General features: G+C 42.1%; 1 protein-coding gene across 2 annotated transcripts in view; it reads left to right on the top strand.

Moving 5' to 3' along the window:
* Positions 1-4686, top strand: part of ATF7IP (activating transcription factor 7 interacting protein) — a 46093-nt gene extending 41407 nt beyond the window's left edge. For both annotated transcript variants that reach the window (XM_075286327.1, XM_075286328.1), the window contains exon 16: positions 2797-4686. In XM_075286327.1, the coding sequence (XP_075142428.1) occupies positions 2797-3213 (417 nt within the window). In that variant the 3' untranslated portion in view covers positions 3214-4686. The remainder of the gene's footprint in view (positions 1-2796) is intronic.
* Positions 4687-19636: the final 14950 nt, after the last annotated feature.

Genomic DNA, 19636 nt, shown 5'->3' with positions numbered 1-19636 from the left:
ACTATCATCCAAGTTTGTGAGTGGGTGAAAACCTCATGGGAGTCAGTTAAAGATGAAACTGTTGTGAAGGCCTTCAAAAAATGTGGCATCAGTAATGCATTAGATGGCTCAGAAGATGACCTCCTCTATGAAGACAGCGATACTAGTGAAGACAGCGATACTAGTGATCCTGAGGAACTGAGCTTCATGAATGTGGACAGTAGTGACGAAGAATTCTTGGGGTTCCCTGATGATTAGAGGAGTTTCCATACGTCCCTAATAATGGTTGTTAATGCTGCTGTTGAGTTCGGTTTACATTGGTGAAATATTATGTTATTAAATATGTAACAAATTTTTTGCTTCAAAAATTTTTTTTTTCCTATTTTCCTCCACTAAAACCTTATTGCGTCTTATGGTCCAGTGCATCTTATAGTCAAAAAAATACGGTACATTTCTTGTCCAGAAACAGTGATAGTGGTGACCTTCTCTTCACACATTTAGGACATTTTGCCTCTGCTATCCTAAGCTAGGTTCTTCTAAGAGAATATTAATCGTTGTAAAAGCAATTAACTGTATAAAAATTCATTTCCAACCATCTTTCAGATATCGCCACTGTTCACACACTGTACTTTTTATAGCAGCCATTGGGTACTACATGGATTGAATCAGACAGCTGCTGTAGTACTCAATATGGCTGCTAGCAAAAATGCAGGCAGTAGGGCCTGCAACAATCTTAAATTACACTGGTTAACAGCCAAAATGTTTCGGGCATCAAACCAGTTGTTCTTAACTAATTTTGGGGTGCTGAGATTGAAATTGATGCTAAAATTTTAAAATTGGCTTTACTTTTAATGATATAGACGTGCACTTTATATTTCTGACAACCTGTAATACAATACTGAGAAAAGTTGGCATCATCAGTATTGCATCATCCACTGGCATATTTGTTGGAATATAGTTATTGTATGCAACAATTGCTACTTCTGTATGGTGCCTCCAATTGGGAAAGGAATTTCAAAAAGAAAGAAGTGGACTTTACAGTATCCGAATATTCCATCTGCGATACGCCCAGTAGCTCATTCTGAAGAATTGTCAGTTCCAAATGCTCCAGAAACATTCTCGCTCGATTCCTCTGACGAGGAAGAAGAAGGAGTTTGTCATGAACCATCTACCTCGTCAGATCCAGACTTTCCTGCATCACTCTCCACTGAACTGCACCTTATATCGCAAAGTGAACGTAACGATCTTGTTAGAGATCTAGACATGCCCAAGAGTAAGGCCGAGCTCTTAGGTTCCAGACTTCCAACAGTGGAATCTGTTGGCAGATGATGTTCGAATTTCTTTCTTTAGGAACCGTCAACAATCTCTTGTCCAATTCTTCTTCATGGAGAGTGATCTTGTTGTATGCAATAACGTTTGTGGTTTAATGGATGCTCTCAAAATCAGCTATAACCCCGATGAGAGGGAGGCTATTTATCGATTCATCAAAGCTAAGTCTTAAAGCTGTCTTACTTCACAATGGCATTGCACTACCATCAGTTCCAATTGGTTATGCTGTTCACATGAAGGAAACCTATAACAACATGAAAGAGCTCTTGAGATGCATAAACTATGATCAACATCTGCGGTGCCTCTGTGGTGACTTGAAGGTGGTAGCGCTAGTGTTTGGTCTACAGGGAGGAGACACCAAGTACTGCTGCTTCCTATGTGAGTGGGACAGTCGTGCAAGATCAGAACACTACAAGAAAAGAGACTGGCCACTCAGAAAGTCACTGCAGCCAGGGACTAAAAATGTTATGCATCCAGCACTTGTTCAAGCAGGAAAGATTCTGTTGCCTCCTTTACATATCAAGCTTGGTCTTATGAAGAATTTTGTAAAGGCAATGGATAGAAATGAAGAGGCATTCAAATATCTCCTCTGTAAGTTTCCAAGGTTGAGTGAAGCGAAGATAAAAGCAGGAGTCTTTATTGGTCCTCAGATTCGTATGCTTCTTCAAGATGACGAGTTTTACCATTTGCCGCGTGGCAAAGAAACGACTGCATGGGAAGCATTCAAGTTAGTCGTGACTAATTTCTTGGGAAACACCAAAGCAAATAATTATGAAGAGTTGGTTGAAAATCTCCTGAAGGCATATAAAAACCTGGGATGTAACATGACTTTAAAGATTCATTTCTTACACTCTCATCTAGACTTCTTTGCACCAAACTGTGGAGCGATGAACATGGTGAACGATTTCATCAGGAAATTGCGACTATGGAAAAGAGATATCAGGGTAAATGGAACCCATCAATGCTTGCAGACTACTGCTGGACAATTATCAGAGACAATCCCATGTCTGAATACAAGAGACGTGTGTAAAGGAGCCGAATAGCAATTCAATAAGGATCTACGTTCCAAAGTTCAATAAACATACTTCATTTGTAAAAAATTCTTAGATATGACTATAAATTATAGTTGATTTTAGATAGAACTAAGTTTCCTAAGAATATATTTCCAAAATGTTAAGAACAGTAAACTTGCAGCTCTATTATTGCAGAAGTAATAAATATGTATCCTATTCTATACAATTCACAAAACAGTAAAATGAGAACACTTCGATATCATAGAAACTAGAGCCAATTGACAGTTTTCCTTGTGATATTTGAATTCAGCACATAAAAATCATTAGGGAATGACTCATTTCATTTCAGAAACAAACAACTTTTGAAAATTTGTTGACCAGTGTTATCTATCACATATAGAACATCACATTTATTTAAATAAAAACCCTTTTTAAAATAACGAAAGTTACTTACACAAATTTGTATTCCCTCTAGGAACCTGCAAGACCAATTCATCCAGCACCACTTCCTGAAGCCCCTCAACCTCAGCGCCTTCCTCCTGAAGCTGCCTCAACATCTCCTCCACAAAAGCCTCACCTGAAATTAGCCAGAGTACAAAGCCAAAATGGAATTGTTCTATCTTGGAGTGTGCTGGAGGTAGACCGTACCTGTGCCATTGTAGATAGCTACCATTTATATGCTTATCATGAAGACCCAACTGCAACATCTTCATCACAATGGAAAAAAATTGGGGAAGTAAAAGCGCTACCTCTTCCAATGGCATGTACTCTTACACAATTTGTTTCTGGTAGCAAATACTACTTTGCTGTTCGGGCAAAGGACATTTATGGGCGCTTTGGACCTTTTTGTGATCCACAGTCAACAGATGTTATCTCCACTCAAAGCAGTTAGGAAGTGGTAGAAAGCTTCCGCTCAAGGTGTTTTTTTTTTTTTTTTTGTTTTTTCTTTTTTTATTACAAAAGATCTCCTGCATGAAATCTATTTTAGATGAACTACTGGGTTTTCATAATGGAGACCATGTACAGCACTTGCATATTTTCACAAATTAGCTTGCATTTCTGCCAAGAACATTTGAAATGTCTTTTTGTTAAGACCAATTTTTTGCAGAATGTGAATTGATTTGAATTGGTTTCCCTGACTACACTAATACTGAAGGTTTTCATATCGGTTGGCCAAAAACCAAATCTCTTGACTGAAATGTGGAAAGACTAGCGGCTATTATGAAAGCTGTGCAAGAGGAACTACTGACAGAGGAGATGAATTGGTTATATCATTTAGAATGAATTGGAATGTCTTGCTTTGATACCTGGAAACTTGTAGCTGTTGAAATGACAAGTATTACAGAGGAAATCCAGTGTTTTGTGGTTTATTCGTTCATAAAGGCAAACCTTGTATTTAATCCCCACTGGCTGGGGACTTGACACCGAACAATTGCTTGTGACAAGTAATTAACAAGCCGATGTCTTTTCTTGTAGTTATTTTCCTTTTTATACCTTTCCGTGGACTTTTTCTTTTGTGCCTTAAATCTAAAAAGGAACTGTTTCAGTATTTGGTCACTACTTTTCTCGTTTCATTGTCTACTACATCCTCCCATACCCCAATGCCAAAGAGCAGTTATTTTAAACATCAAATGTTTTTAATTTTTTTTTTTTTTCCTTTTGCGTGTCTCTTTGCTGCTTTTTCTCTCCCTCCCCATTCTTCTAAGTAAAAAGATTTGTTCAGGAGCTGTGCAGGCTGTTCAGCCTTGCACACACGTTCTCGATCTACAGTTTACATGGTTACTGTGTTTGAATATGTTTTTAAAAATAAATGGAACATTCAGTTGTATTGGTTGTTGCACATCTACCAAGTCTACAACTCGATTGTACCTCCTTACTCGAAATGGAAATTTTATTATATTTGGATACATTGCATGAAAAACTTCATATGTACAGTGTATCCTCACAGTTATCTTTGTGAGGATAGGTATTTTTGTATTAGTATAGATTTGCTCCAGCTGCAAAATCTTTACACAGAATTTCAGTATAGGAATTTGTTTAGTTCTGAAAACTAAGATGCAATGCAAATCCCATTACAGATTTCTAAATTGTGCTTTTATCTGTTTAAGCAAGTATATGGTTATTGCAACTGCAGTACATACTTTGTCACCAGGACTGATATTTTGTCCACTGTTATCAAGAAACTTTACATTAGGATTTCTGCAGCTGGTAAACTCTTCCAATGAATTCTAAACCTCACACTCCAATTCTTGATGTAATAATCCTTAATTCTAAGCAGGTAAGCACTGGTTATCAGGTTGTTAATACTCTGCTCACAAGAGATATTGTTACGTTGTATGTAAATAAATATTTTTACAATTGTCAAGGGTTTTTTGGAGTGTGTTTTGTTTTTTTGTTTTTTTTAATTGGCTTTCATGGCTCACAGGTCAATGGTTAGTGCTACAGTAGCAAGAGTCCACAAACACTACAAGGCCAGGTGCTAATATGGATTCAACCACCCAATTTCTGCAGGCCCAGTTCCAACACCAGATGGGGTCCATCAGTCTCCTCTGGGTCCTGTCAATGGTTCTTGCCGCCACCTCCCTCAGGGATAACCATTGCTTCCTCTACCATTCCCCCCCATCTCATGGGCATCGGGTGAAGCATTGCCATGCAGTATCCCACTGAATTATTCCCTGCCAACTACAATGGGAGAGTATTGCCAGAAAGAGTGGTACAAATATTGTGGCTTCATCTGTTAACAGAAACTAAAAGATACGTTTCAGATGACCCTTAACCTATAGTGTTAGCTATAGTGTTAGCTCTAATCGTTAGCTCTGGTGCTGAGATGTTGTTTTGTTAATATTCAAATAAGCTCTTTGGAGCAATGTTGCTGTTGCTCCAAACATGCAATGTCGTCATTGCTCCAAAAAGCTCTTATGCATATTGACAAAAACCGAAATATCTCAGCAATACAGGCACCAATTTACAAGGAGAAGACATTGATTGAGATGATTCTATCAGTGAGGATGAGTTAATGCTGGTTCTGGTGACAGACCTGTTCTTGCAGCAACAAAATGTCCTGTCCTTGCACTACCTTATATGTACTGTTCCAACTCCAACTGAGATTTCACATTTCTGGAGTGACTGTATGAACAACAGTGGATCAATGATTGCAGCAAACTATAGGGACAATGTGGTGTTTGGAAACTTTCCATTTGAGACTAATGAGTGAAGTGTTTTGCATTCTGAAGCCCTTTAAGGAGGCCGGCAAAGTTGTCCCTTCTGCCAACAGTGATGTCATATCTTTAATAATGTACTAGTGCATCTCAATAAATTAGAATATTATCAGAAAGTTATAGACTGTTGCTCAGTGGTTAAAGGTCATTTCAGGTGAAAGTAAATTTTGCATTACATTTGGAAATCAAGGTCCCAAAGTCTGGAGGAAGAGAGGAGAGGCTGCACACAATCCTAAGTTTCTTGAGGTCTAAGTGTGAAGTTTCCACAATCAGTGGATGGTTTGGGGAACCATGTCATCTCCTGGTGTCGGTCCACTGTTTTATCAAGACCTAAATCAGCGCAGCCGTCTACCAGGAAAATCTACAGCACTTCATGCTTCCCTCAAGCATGAAGATGGAAATTTCATTTTCCAATAGGACTTGCACCTGTCCACACAGCCAAAAGTATGAATATCTGGTTTAATAACCACAGTATCACTGCGCTGGATTGGCCAGCAAACTCGCCTGACCTTAACGCCATAGACGCAGACGAGCTGAAGGCTGCTATCGTATGAGCTGGGCTTCCATAACACCACATTGCTGCATTGATGCAGTCAGTCATGCAAAAGCAGCCCCGGCCAAGTATTGAGGGCATTTACTGTACATACATTTCATTGGGCCAACATTTCTGGGTTAATTTTTTATTTATTTTTTTTTACAGTTGGTCTTCAATATTCTAATTTTCTGAGATGACTTTTGGGTTTTCCTTGGCTGTAAGCCATAATCATTAACATTAACATACACACTTGAAGAAGTTCACTCTGTTTGCAATGACTCAATATAATGTGTTTCACTTTTTCAATTGAATTACTAAACAATAATTTTTTTTATATTCTAATTTATTGAGATGCACTAGTATATCTTACAGAAAATGGAGGAAGACTTTAGACAATGTGCGCACAAAATTAATAGGACTCGTGAATCGAGGAATAGTTAACACTTTATTAGCCAATAATTGTTAGCGTATAATTGTTGTATTATGCTGTGTACTCTTCTTGCCACAGCTTTTAGGGAGATTACAACCAGTGCCAGCAACATGTCTTCCCAGGGGGTTTCTGCCTGCTCCCTTCATTGTAGAGCAGTGTTTCTCAACCTTTTTGGATGAAGGGTACCTCTGGGGAAAAAACTATTTCCTTAGAGTACCCCTACCAAATAAATTTTACCAATTGAACAAAAAAAAAAAGTCCTATTGATACAGATAATTTTGCATGAAGGCATAAGGTCATCCTTCCAACCAAAGTGTTGCAGCCCTCTGGCAGGCTGCAAATGTTAATAATAAAAATGTTACAGCCCTCAAAACTGCACGTCTGTTCCTGGACCACAAATGGCCTGGTACTGAAGTGGTTAAAGGGGTATTCTCATGAACATTATCTTATCTATAGTTGTAGATTAATTAAAATTTTAAAATGTTTGCAAATATAAGTAGTTAAAAACTCTGCAGAGTTTTAAAGATTTTCTCTAGCCATCTTAGTGGTGACATCTGTTGTCTTGATCGGTTGTCAATGGATACGACTATGAATGCAGAAACTTTGTACGGTCTGGGATTTGTCAGGAACCCATCTCTGATGTCCTTATTGGGACACTACATGTATCAGAAGATACTTGGTGTTAGGATTGGGTCCCGCAGGGTTCTCTCTCTGCGCACAGCGCCACCTGCGGGTCAATCTAACTCTTGCCGTCGGCCTCGGGTAGTGAGGTGTCTGGAGTGTAAGTCCAGTTTTCGGCCTACTGAGCATGTTCAGACTTTTTGGAGCCGCTCACAAGCTAAGTGCCATTTCTTCCCTATTGAGCATGAGCGGTGAGGTCATGACCACCGCCCCTATTGGGCGGGGACTTGCCTTTAAATAGTGTGAGCCGACGCCCGCCCGGCGCTCACACTTTGACTGAAGTTTGCTAATGACAGTAGTTCAGGGCTAGGCTCCAGTATCCAGGCAGGTGTTCAGACTAGGCCTCTGTGTGGGGTTTCTTTAGCCTCTATCTGCTCTGTAGGTAGTGCCTATAAATCCTGAACTGTCAGCCCTACACTAGGCTAGGAGCGGTGGGCTCTGTTCCAGCCTGAGGTGTTGACAGCAGGTGTGGTCTCTGAGTTAGCCTCTTTATACTGTCAAACTTCCTGTGTACTCCTAGCTGCTGCAGGAGCATGTTTTGTTGTTGACCTGGGGTGACGGTTAACCCTTGGCAACCAATCAAGACAACAAAACTGTCACCACAAGAGAGAAAATGTTTTAAATTCTGCAAAATATTTAATTACTTATGTTTGGAAAAATGCTTAACTTTTGATTATCTACAAATTTAAAAATGGTTATGTTCATGGGAATACTCCTTTAGCTATTAATTTTAATTTTTGTTAAGCGTACCTAATACAACTTGATCAAAAAGTGGTATTTGCCCCAAAAAGAACGGCAATAAAAAATAAACATTATTGATTATATGAACAAAGAAAAAGTTCACGATTTTTTGAATATGGTACTGCGAAAAAAGAAACTTTGTACATTGTGCAAAAAGTCCTAGAACATTAAATTTTTTTTTTTAAAAAAGTTACTGATTCCAGCTCCCAGCTTTAAAATAAAATCAATTATCTTAAACTAAATTATTGATTAATTATTATTGTTTGTATGATTAATTAGATGTGTCTGCCTACTAATTCCGCAGCCCTGACAAAATCCTTTTATTTATTTCACTGGGGTACACAGCACCATGGGGGTATAGGCCTGGCCACTAGGAGAATGAAAAGCTGTCTGCTCCGCCTCTGGGCTATACCCTCTCACAGACACTTCGACACATCCACATCGATGGCTGGAAGGCCGGTGATCCCACTTCCATGTGTGAGGTCCACCAAGAGGGCGACACTGAAGATGCCAGATAGGTGAGTATAGAACAATTCCTCTAACCTCCCCCTGCTCTCCCACTTCCTTTGGGCTTCCTCTGGGGCTCCTGTGTTTACAGCCTCCCTCCCCTCTCCTCCTGGGGCCATGGTGGGCTGTTCTTATATGGGAAGGGGGGCTCTTTAGTGAATAAGCCCCCTTTTCTCTGCCGTTACTGGGGCTTTCATTGCCGCTGCCCGAGTAGCTTCTGTTCGGGGGTGGCTGCTGTTGTTTCTTGGGGGGGTCCATGTATCCCCCGTTACCTTTTATTAGGCCTCCTTGGGCCGTCTGGAAGTCAACGGCCAGCATCCATGCCGGTAGTTCACTTCCGCCAGCCACGACTCTACCTTAGTCCCTGACTTAAGCCGGGAACTAGGCCGCAACTGGGCCCGCCCATTTCCCGGGTTTCCGCAGACTCCTCCTAGGCCTTCCTATTTGCCAGGGGGCAGGCCTGGGGCAGTCCTTCTTCCTCTGCCTTTTTCCTGAGCGTGGGAAATCCAGGAGGAGGGCAAGGGCTGGCATTCAGCCAGGGCTACTGAGGGACATACTGAACCTTGTTGGAGTGGACCATCACATGTTCAACTGGATATTAGACTACCTCACAAACCGAGAGCCTGGGACTGTGTGTCTGATACTGTGATCTGTAGTGGTGGGGACACCACAAGGTACAGTTCTTGCCCCATTTCTCTTCATGCTGTACACTACTGACATTAGGCACAACTCATCTAGCTGTTACTTACAGAAGTACTCTGATGACTGTGCTATAGTAGGCCTTATCACTGACTGTGACGATAGGGAATACAGAGACTTAAACCGGGATTTTGTTGAATGGTTCCAGCGGAGCCACCTCAGGATTAATGCTGGGAAGACCAAGGAGATGGTGGTGGACTTTAGTAAATGGAGAAGTGCATTGATCCTGTTGGAGATCCAAGGGTCATACATTGAAATAGTCAAAACCTATACGTACCTGGGTGTGCTCCTCAATAATAAACTGGACTGGGCTGATCACCTGGATGTGCTGCACAGAAAGGGTCACAGCAGGCTCTTACATGTTCAGGAGGCTGAGGGCCTTTGGAGTCCAGGGGCACTTCTAAGGGACTTTTTCAACTCTGTGGTTGCTTCAGCCATCTTTTTCAGTGTGGACTCCTGGGGAAGTATTACAACCAGGTACAGAAATAGACTTGACAGGCTGATCAGAAGGGCCAACTCTGTCCTGGGGAGCCCCCTGGACCCAGTACAGGTGGTGGGTGACAGTGACAGACTGCTTCACCCCAAGTGTGAGGAGTGCTATCGGAGGTCCTTCCTCCCAACCGCAGTCAGGATACATAATCTACATCAGACCAAGTGAAGATCACTTTGCACATAGAACTAAATGATCCTGAAGTCTCCCTTCTTTCTTTTCTTCCTTAGCTGCTATGGATTCCTAGTATGTTTTTTTTTTCTCAGCTTATGTGTGTCTACTTCTGTAATATATTACTGTTTATTATCCCGTATCTGTATTACCATACTGTAACACACTAAAATTTCCCCACGGTGGGACCATTAAAGGGTTGCTAAAAGATTATTTGCCATGGAAGAAAAAAAATATATATATTATGCTGCTCATTTCTCTTGCTCCTTTTCACATCTTGGAGACACATAGTCCAGTGAATCTCTTTTTGCGCAGCCTGCACTTAAGCAAATCAATAATAGGACATGGTCTGGTAGGTCAACCCCCTGGGTTACCCCTATGGGCCACTCCACCATATAATCCCAAGCAAGGCCATCTTATCCCATAGCCTCCGCCCCTATTCTCACCACATTTATACGTGCACTAGCTGTAACTACCATACGGCCAGTCTGAGCCCAGCTGTCATCTCTGCCATCTGATGATCATTTTAAAGCAGATATACTAATGTTGGATTGATGCAGACAAGATGAGCAGGCCCCTGTGCAAGGATGCCACACGTGTAGTGTTAAAGTTTAAACTCGGCCATGTGATTATATCCTGGCCCCTCCCCAGCAGTTTTCCCTCCCAAAATGGGCAACCTTCCTTACTCGGGCCATAGATACTCTTTCCAGACTTTATCAGTCTGAGGTGGAAACTTTGGAACAGCTGCCTTCACAGATCGATACTCAGTCGGCGATTTATAGGCCTCTCCCCGGGTGCCCTCAAAGCTCCATTTCCAGGAGCCATCCTCGCTTAAGGACCAGGTATTCGCCTACAGGCCATGGCCCTTCTTAACCTTTCTGGGCACTTCCCGATTAGGGCCACAGCTCATGGCTCCACTCTGACAGGCAGAACCCTGTCACCTCCTGTACAGTCTATTTCTACTGAGGACATCTCTGACTCCGACTCAGAGTATCAGATAGGCATATTCATATCTGCTGCTACTCAGGAGCTCAGTCATGCAGTCAGAGAGACTCTACAAATCTCAGAGGACCTGGATCCTGCTTTTCAAGAGAACATCTCTTTCAAACTCAGTTTCCCGTCCTCCTCTGGCCTCCCCCAACCTTTAAGCATGGACAATATCATGATGGAATAATGGCCTCACCTGACTGTCCTCTTCTTTCCTCTGGAAGTTGGATGTCCTTCTTTCCAGTCCAGGCTCGGGTGCGACCTGAGGCGCAGTAGCCGAACATGGTGTTACACAAGGTCGTCTGGGCACCGTGCCACAATCACAATGTGTCTCCATGTGGTCGGAGCTCCCTGCGGTGTTCCTGCGGTAGCTAGGTTCTCCCAGGTTACTATGCCACCTTAAGTGGAGGACTCCTGCTCCCTCTGCAATCCTCTGGCTAAGTGTGGACTCCGCTGGAGCCGTTATGGGTCCTTCGTAGCAAATAACCCCTCCTTGCGGCCTTCATTGTCCCTTCTGGTCAGCTAGGCGTACTTTTCCTGGGAGACAGCTCCATGGGTCTCTCCTGTGTTACCCCTCCCAGGAGGAAGGACTAGGGCTTTTCAGAAGCTTGTTTCTCACATCCCGCATGCCTCCAGTTTTCTGCTTCCCTGAAGCAGCTTGCTGTTTTGCCTAAGCGGCTGCATATGCTATAACAGTCAGCTATTCTTTACGACTGTATCCTCTGGACTGTGGTTGTGGCACATCCGTGCTAATGGGAACATCAGGGTCAGCCTTATGTTTAGGCCCTGCCTAGCCCATCTCTGTGGCTATATGAGAATGTAGCTCTCTTTCTCCTCTAACAGCGCTCTTGGGCCAGCATCTCTCCCAGTTGCTCTCTCTAGAGGTCAGTCTTCCTGCACTTACGCTCCAGCCCTCTTTTATAGCCCAGTCTCCTGGCAATCTTGTCCTGAGCCTCCCAGCTTTTTAGTGTTTTTTCCCCCTCTCCAAAGCCCTTCTCTTCTTGAGCTGTTCCCCCTTTTGACCAGGGGTACAGCTGTTGTTCTTCCTGGAGACCTGGCTTGCCAGTACCTCTTCTCCTGGGTCCGAGAAGTGGTGTATTTCGTCTACTCCATTGAGTTTTCCTCCATTCTAGCGGAAGTTTTCTGTCCTGGCCACCTCCACTCTGCTGTGGCAGGGCATCATTGTTCCCACTCCGTTGTCGGGAAGGATGGCTGTTTGTCCCATCCTGGGCCAGAAGAGGCTTAACAGGTTTGTCCATATCCGAAGGTTCCACATGAAACCCATGTTCTCCCCGAGTTTTTCCACGCAATGGCATCCTGACTGGCCATCTTCTGTTCTAAAGGAGTTGCTGTGGTTTTCCTTATGGGTGAATGTTCCCTCCAGGATGGACTCTTCTGACCAGCTTGCGGATCTCCATGGATCCCTTTCTCTGTTTTCACTGGCTTATCAGCATTCTCCGTGCATGGAATTATTTTCCTCGATACACTCCTGGTCAAGTTTTTCCTCCCGAAGTCCAAGATCCTGAACTCTCATTATGTGCGTCCAGCCTTTGGGGAATCCCTCCTTGCCCTCTTTGCCTCTGCCTGCAAGTCCTGGGCTCTATGTTCTTGTCTTTCGAGGCTCTTCTTTTGGCTCAATTTCCCCTTGAGCCCTTGCTCTGACATTTCTGGCCTGCTGGGACTAGTCCCAGTTCAGCTCAACTGCCTGTCTCTCCTTTCTCCCAGAAACTTGATTCTTGATTCTCTCCAGTAATCTTTCAGAGGAATTCCTTCTCCCCTTCCTTTTTGCAGGTTATCCCTCTCCCACCAGTCCCCTGACTGGAGAGTGATCTTTGGTGCCATGGCTGACCAGTGCCTGTGGTCATCAACAGAGTCCTCCTCCTCCTCCAGATTTTGCTCTTAACTGGGGGCCATCTCTCTAGCCCTGTCTCATTGGACCTTTCTCCCAAGGGAGTCCGGTTAGTGTCCAGACTGTTAACTCCTCCATGGTTCTTGATCCTCCAAGGGTACTCCAGGAGCCGTGCAACCTTTTTCAGTAGTCTCCCACTCTCTTCGATCGGCGAAGCATCTCATCCCAGTTCTTTCAGCTGTCCACCTTCCAGGCATGGACAGTTGCGAGGCAGACTACCTAGGAATGGTAATCTCAACCCGGGAGTATGGTAGCTTCATCAGTAGGTCTTCCTCCAGCTGTGCTACAGGTGAGGCTCGCCTGATGTTGACCTCTTCATCTCCTGTCTGAACCACAAGGGTGCTACGTGGACAGGTCTTTGGACCCTCAGGCCATTGCCGCTGCCACTCTCACGATTCTCCTGTCAGAATTCCACCATCTGTACCCGTTCACTCCTCTTTCCTCTTGGGTTCTCTGAAAACTCTGGACCGAGGGGATTGTGGCTACCCTGGTGGCCCTGGCTTGGGTGCACCAGGTCTTGTATGTGTATCTTATGTTTCTGCTGGTGGATGCTCCTTGGCCTCTTCCTCTGCAGGTTGACCTTCTGTTTCAAGGATCGCTGTTCTATTCCACCATACCATGGCTGCATTTGACATCGTGGCTGTAAAGGCCGAGGTTCTGTGTTGCACATTGCGTAACACCATCTCCCTTTTGTCTAATAGTTCTTTCCTAGATTGTACTGTAGGGTTTGATTTAAAGACTCCTTATACAATAATATGTCCATATGCCTCTGTTCATATTGAGGATGATCCATCAATACCACATTACCCCCTTTATGTAAAGGTTTGATAATAATTGATGGATCAGTCTCTAGCTGGACAAGTGAGTGGAGCTGTTCAAGAGCTAAATTATTTGGCCCTGAGGGAATCAATATGGACATTCTGTGTATTAATAACTAGAAGGACACTGTCAATCTGGAAATGTTATCACTTTTTATATATAAACCAAAATCTATAGAATTACCAAGTGTGGCCACGCTAATTAAGAATTAGGTATATATGAGAATTCACATATAAGTCCTTGTGGACTCCAGAAATAGGTCAACTTGTCTTACGCCTTTTTTGGTGCGTAATCAAGCTATGTATACCAAAAAACGTGGGGCAGCGTCTACGGCTTACGACTCAATCGTCGTAAGATATCACAGGACAGTGATTGAGGGATATACCCCCAAGAAACACCAATAGCGCACTCACTTCAGTAAAAATAAGTTCTGGTATGCTGATGTATCAAAATAAAAAAGATTTATTTAAGATGACGCGTTTCGGCGTTCTCCAGTACCTCACAAGTACCACCCCTTCATCAGATCTAGTTGAAAATACAAACATAACACACATAAAAAGTAAAGTTAAGATTAATCATACAAACAATGAATAGCATATTTCACATAAAAAAATTCATATTTCTGCATAAAGGATTAATACAAATCATGTGGTACAAATAGGGACGAACTACAGCTTGTCATAATTTACAGTATTCCCCCATTTTCATTCAATGTAACTAGGAAGTGTATTTACAATGATAGAAACAAGTTTGCACATTATACAAATATATACACACAACAGGGTAAGCTAGTTCTTGTTTCAATGTATCACTTGTGCTGTTTGTTTCGCCTAATTAGTCTTATTTACTGTGTTTCACCTTATCTCTTGTGTAAATAATAGATAACAAATAGTGGCTTAATGGTAGCAAGTCTTAATCTCCTAGATGTCAGTGGAGTCAGGGAGTAGTTCTCTTACCTTTAGGAGTTCTAGAATGTGTGCACAGCGTGTTTGCTACACATGCTGATATATAGACTTGCCAAAAGACCGCAAAAGTGATTGTGCACGTGACTCGCAGATTTGAAGTGATGTGCGCATGCTCAAATTTACTTATACACTCGTTTTCTGTATTGGATACCCTGCATCTGTCCACAGGTAAACCGCCAGACAGTGTGCATTGTCCCCAAACTAGCACCCTAAGTGGACACTATCAGCATCCATTCATTAGTCATATGTATTCATAGCCAGGTATTATATATTACTTCTATGATGGCTATGTCTTCGGCTTTTAAACTCTGCTGTAGAACAATAGCCTAAGTGAATAAACATAATTAATAAAACACACACCCGTATCACAGACATTAGAGTCATTAGGAAATGTGACAGTTAAATTCTATTACAGGGAACTCTGATACAAATACATTCTATTACAAATACTACTATTACTACTATTAAAAATGCTGTTTTAAATAAAATGTGTTATAAATAAATAAAATGGTCACTTAATACACGATTAAGAACTAGGAAAAGAAAGAGCCACATTAATTCTACAATTGTATGTAACCCTAAAGCAATTCTTGCCAGTGTCAAATTATACTGTTGCATTTAGGACTGCTGTTTCCCTAGTGAATGCCCAATATAGTACGTATCAGAAGGTAAGTATAGAAAATAGGGGGGGTGGGGGGGAGTTTGAAGCGGGACTATGTTCAAAGATGGATGTTCACTGGCTGGTGACAAGCTCTTTGGCTTCATTCAGCCCTCTTGGGGTAACTGTGTTTAATTTGTATATCCAAAACATTTCCCTCCTCTTGAGTGTCTCAAACCTGTTCGACCCAAGAGGAGGGATCTGCTCCCTGATATCACCAATATCACCCTGAATTGCTAGAAATCACAGTTATGGGCTTCCAAGGCATGTTTCGAGAGACTATACTTAAGATAACCCCTCGAAACATTAAACCTATGACCATTAATTCTATTGTGTAGTGACAATGTGGTCCGCCCCATATACTGTAGACCACAGTTACAACTGATAAGATAGATAAAGTTGGTTTCACAGGACAAATGCTGTTTAATTGAAAATGTGTCACCAGTTGCGTTGGGACTTATGGAAGAACATTTACATTGAGTTTTATTACATCTATAAACACCTGGGTTACTGTGGACAGGGTTAGAAGTTATTCCTTTACACTCATTTGGGGACCGTAGCTTACTAGGTGCTAGGATATTTTTCAGGCAACCACGGGCCCTACGGAACGTGGTTGCCTGCCGTGGTTGTTTGGGTAAAACTTTCCGCAAGATTGGATCATTTAAAGGTATGTACCAATGCTCCTTTAAGATGTTTTTAATGGCTCTGTGGGATTTATTGTACCGTATTTTTCGGACTATAAGACGCACCTAGGTTTTAGAGGAGGAAAATAGGGAAAAAAAATTTTGAAGCAAAAACTGGTAAAATATTTAATATATGGGAGTTGTAGTTTTGCAACAGCTGCAAGGCCACATTGACAGGTGACCCTGCAGCTGTACGGTGATGCATAGAGCGTTTTTTTTGCGGGGCCAGCTGTACTTTTTAGTTATACCATTTTGGGGGATATCTATTGCTTAGATCACCTTGTATTGAAAAAAAAAGAGGAGGTGATTTAGAACTTTTATTTATTTCATATTTTTAAAGCTTTTTTTTTTTTTTTTTTTTTTTTTTACTATTTTATTCCCCCCCGGGGGCTTGAACCTGCGGTCACTTGATCGCAAGTCCCATAGACGGCAATACAACTGTATTGCCGTCTATGGGACATTCTGTGTATTAGTATTACGGCTGGTCATAGACCCAGCCGCAATACTAATATATAGCAGTGACAGGCCCGGGAGCTTCATTAGGCTCCTGGCTGTCACCCGAACAGGTCGGCTCCTGCGATATCGCCGCGCAGGAGCCGGCCTGCAACTTTACAGGTACGGGGCCGGTGGGGACCGGCCCCGGGGGAGAAGGGGCCACGGATACTGACCCGGCATCCGCTGTACTAGAGAGGCGGATGCCGGGGAGGGATAGACGCCGGGGCCTGAGACATCGCTACGATCCTCTCTCCTGCATGAAGCCAGCGGCGGGGGCACGGAGGAGCCCCTGCCGCTGCTGGCTTCATGCGGGGCAGAGGAGCGCAGCGATGTCGCAGGCCCCGGCACCTGTAATGGCGTCTATCACTTACCGGCTTCCGCCTCTCTATTACAGCGGATGCCAGGCGCCACCTTCAGACTATAAGACGCACCCTTCTTTTCCCCAAAAATTTTGGGGAAAAAAAGTGTGTCTTATAGTCCGAAAAATACGGTAAGTTGTTATGTAATTGAATTGTCATTGGTCATTACTTTTAGTTTTATTATTCCTACTTTTTGGACCAGGATTTAGACATTCAGCTTGTGTAAGGGTTCTTGCTTTTGTAAGTGCTCCATTAATAATGGTTTGAGGGTACCTTTTCTCTTCAAATCTTTTTGCCATGACCAGTCTTTGGCTCTCAAAATCCTGGCTTTTTGTACAGTTTCTCCTTAATTTTTTAAACTGGGAAAACAGAACATTCAGCTTCCGTTTTCGATAGTGGTCGCTATGATAGTCTAGCAAATTGTTCCCATCAACTTTCTTAAAGAAGGTTTTAGTAATTATCTTTCCTTCCTCTGTGCTTAATACTAAGTCAAGATACTCAATCTGGTCTTGGGAACTGTTACTGGTAAAGGCCAATCCCCAATCGTTGTCATTTAGATATGTAATAAACTCGGTCAGGGCATCCACAGTGTTGTTCGAAATTAGAAGCAGATCATCGATATAGCGTACATAAAAAACTGTATCTTGTGCCCATTTATGCTCAGAATATATAAATTTCTTCTCGAATTCACTCATATAGATATTAGCTAAACTCGGCGCAAATTTCGTGCCCATCGCGGTCTCGCAGCATTGCTGATTCAAATCGTTTTCAAAAGTTAACACATTGTGTTCTAGAATTAATAATATCCCTTCTAGGATGAACGATCTCTGTGAGTGCGGTAACCTCGGGTCCAGTGCTGATTTGGCCCAGGTCCCCTTTCTATGCGGGATATTCGAATAGAGGGCACTAACGTCTAGTGTGATGCAAGTGAAGTGCTCAGTCCAATTGATATTCTCCAATTTCTTAATTAATGTTGGAGAGTCTTAAAGGTATGAAGGAAGGTTTTGGACATATGGTTGTAGCAGATGATCAATGTATTCAGACAATCTACAGGTAAGTGAATTGATGCCCGAAATGATAGGTCTATCCGGGGGATTCGTTTCATTTTTATGTACCTTCGGTAGTTGATAAAATAATGACATTCTAGGAGTTTGTACTGTCAAGAATTCTTTCTCTTTTTTATTAAGTAAGCCATGTTTTTCAGCTTTTATTATTAGTGTGTTATAATCCATGAGATAGCTTGGTAGTGGATCTTTTTCGAATTTTTTGTAATACTCCTGATAGGATAAAATTCTCATCACCTCTTTTATATAGTCATAGTGGATGACGATGCCGCCACCTTTGTCCGCACATCGAATTACCAGGTCGGTGTTTCTGGACAGGTTGGTGAGGGCATCGCGTTCGGACTTTGACAAACTGCTGACCTTGTTGGACTTGTGGATTGATTTATTAATTTGTCTGAAAGAATCAGTGACTACAGAGAAGAATTCAATGTAGCATCCTTTATGTTGGGCCGGGTAGAATGATGATTTAGATTTTAATTCTGTATGTTTGGGTGGAGGGGAATCTGGGTGTAGAATTCTAAACTTTTCTAGAGAATTTTCTGTTAGAACACTAGTAGGATCAGTTTGGTTGTTTCTTTTGATTATTTCAAAATGCTGTTTCAAGGTGAGTTTCTTGATATATTGATTCAAACCAAGAAATAAATTAAATTCATCTATATTGTCCATAGGGCAAAAAGATAAACCTTTAGCTAGAAGGTTAATCTCTGTTTCGGATAATCGATATTTAGACAAGTTGAATATTTTAACTGTACTTAATTTTTGTTCTTTTTGGGTTGAGGGGTTGACATTTCTTTTCTTGTTAGTGTTTCTCTCTCCTCTACATCCCCTTCTGGTTTTCTTTTTTGAGCTTTCCTTTGGTATTGTTGGATGGGAGCAAAAAAGTGAGTAATTTTCCTTGTAGTGTTGAGGAGGAGAGGATGGTGGACTGTTTCGGATGATAAAGCTTTCTGAGGAACTTCCTCTACATGAAACGTTACCTTCGGTGGTAATTCTACCGGAAGGGCTAAAAAAGAAGGGATATTGGTAGTATTAATAGTGGTGGTATTAATATCTGTCATAGTGTCATGTATTCTATAGTTGTCAGGAGGGTTTTTTTCCAGTGGTGTTTTGTAATCCATAGCAAGTGAGTCATCTAGTATGGAGGAAGTGTCATGAATACTGATTTCGAGGAGTGCCTCTGCTGTAGCTGATACCTCGTCACGGGTGTTAGGTCCAAACGAGGTAGGTGGTAAGGATAATGATTTAATAGTATGTATATTCAGATCCACTAGGGAATTGAGAATACTAGTAACCACTGGGTTGGAACAAGTGGTGTCTAATATGCTAGTGTTTGGAGTGGTAGATACATGTGTATTGGCAATAGTTGTGGAGGTGTTGGTCCGTCCTGTAATAGATGGACTAATAGATCCATTGCTGTCAGATTTACATTCGGGAGGGTTATGTTTGAGCAAGGATACCCCCATGGGTGTTTGAGATCTGGGGTTTGAATAATCACTAGAATTCCTTTTGACGGGTGCCTGTTGCCTAGGCTTACGAACAGGTCTATGTACATGTTGAAATGACGTTGTGGAATGCCTTGGTGATTTAACAAATCTATGTGACTTTGTGAATTGTTTTCTGGGCATAGGAACTGGCTTAATAGTAATTTGGGTGTTGGAGGGTCTAGATGTTGACCTAGAAGTTTTATTGTTTGAACAGGATGTGGGTCTCGTTCGTCTGGATTGTGTGGGTTTTGAATTAGTTGGTTGTGTATCTTTGGATTTACACCATTTTAAATATATTGTTTTGTGAGTGGTCATTCCTATCTCTCTGTAGTTTGTTGGTTTTTTTGTTGCAGAGATCTTTCTCAAAATATTGAATACGAGAGTTGAGCAACTTATCAAATGTTGTAAAGGAACTATGTT

This window comes from Leptodactylus fuscus, chromosome 9 (assembly GCF_031893055.1).
Source record: "Leptodactylus fuscus isolate aLepFus1 chromosome 9, aLepFus1.hap2, whole genome shotgun sequence".
Classification (NCBI taxonomy): domain Eukaryota; kingdom Metazoa; phylum Chordata; class Amphibia; order Anura; family Leptodactylidae; genus Leptodactylus; species Leptodactylus fuscus.
This window is presented reverse-complemented; position numbering and strand designations above follow the sequence as displayed.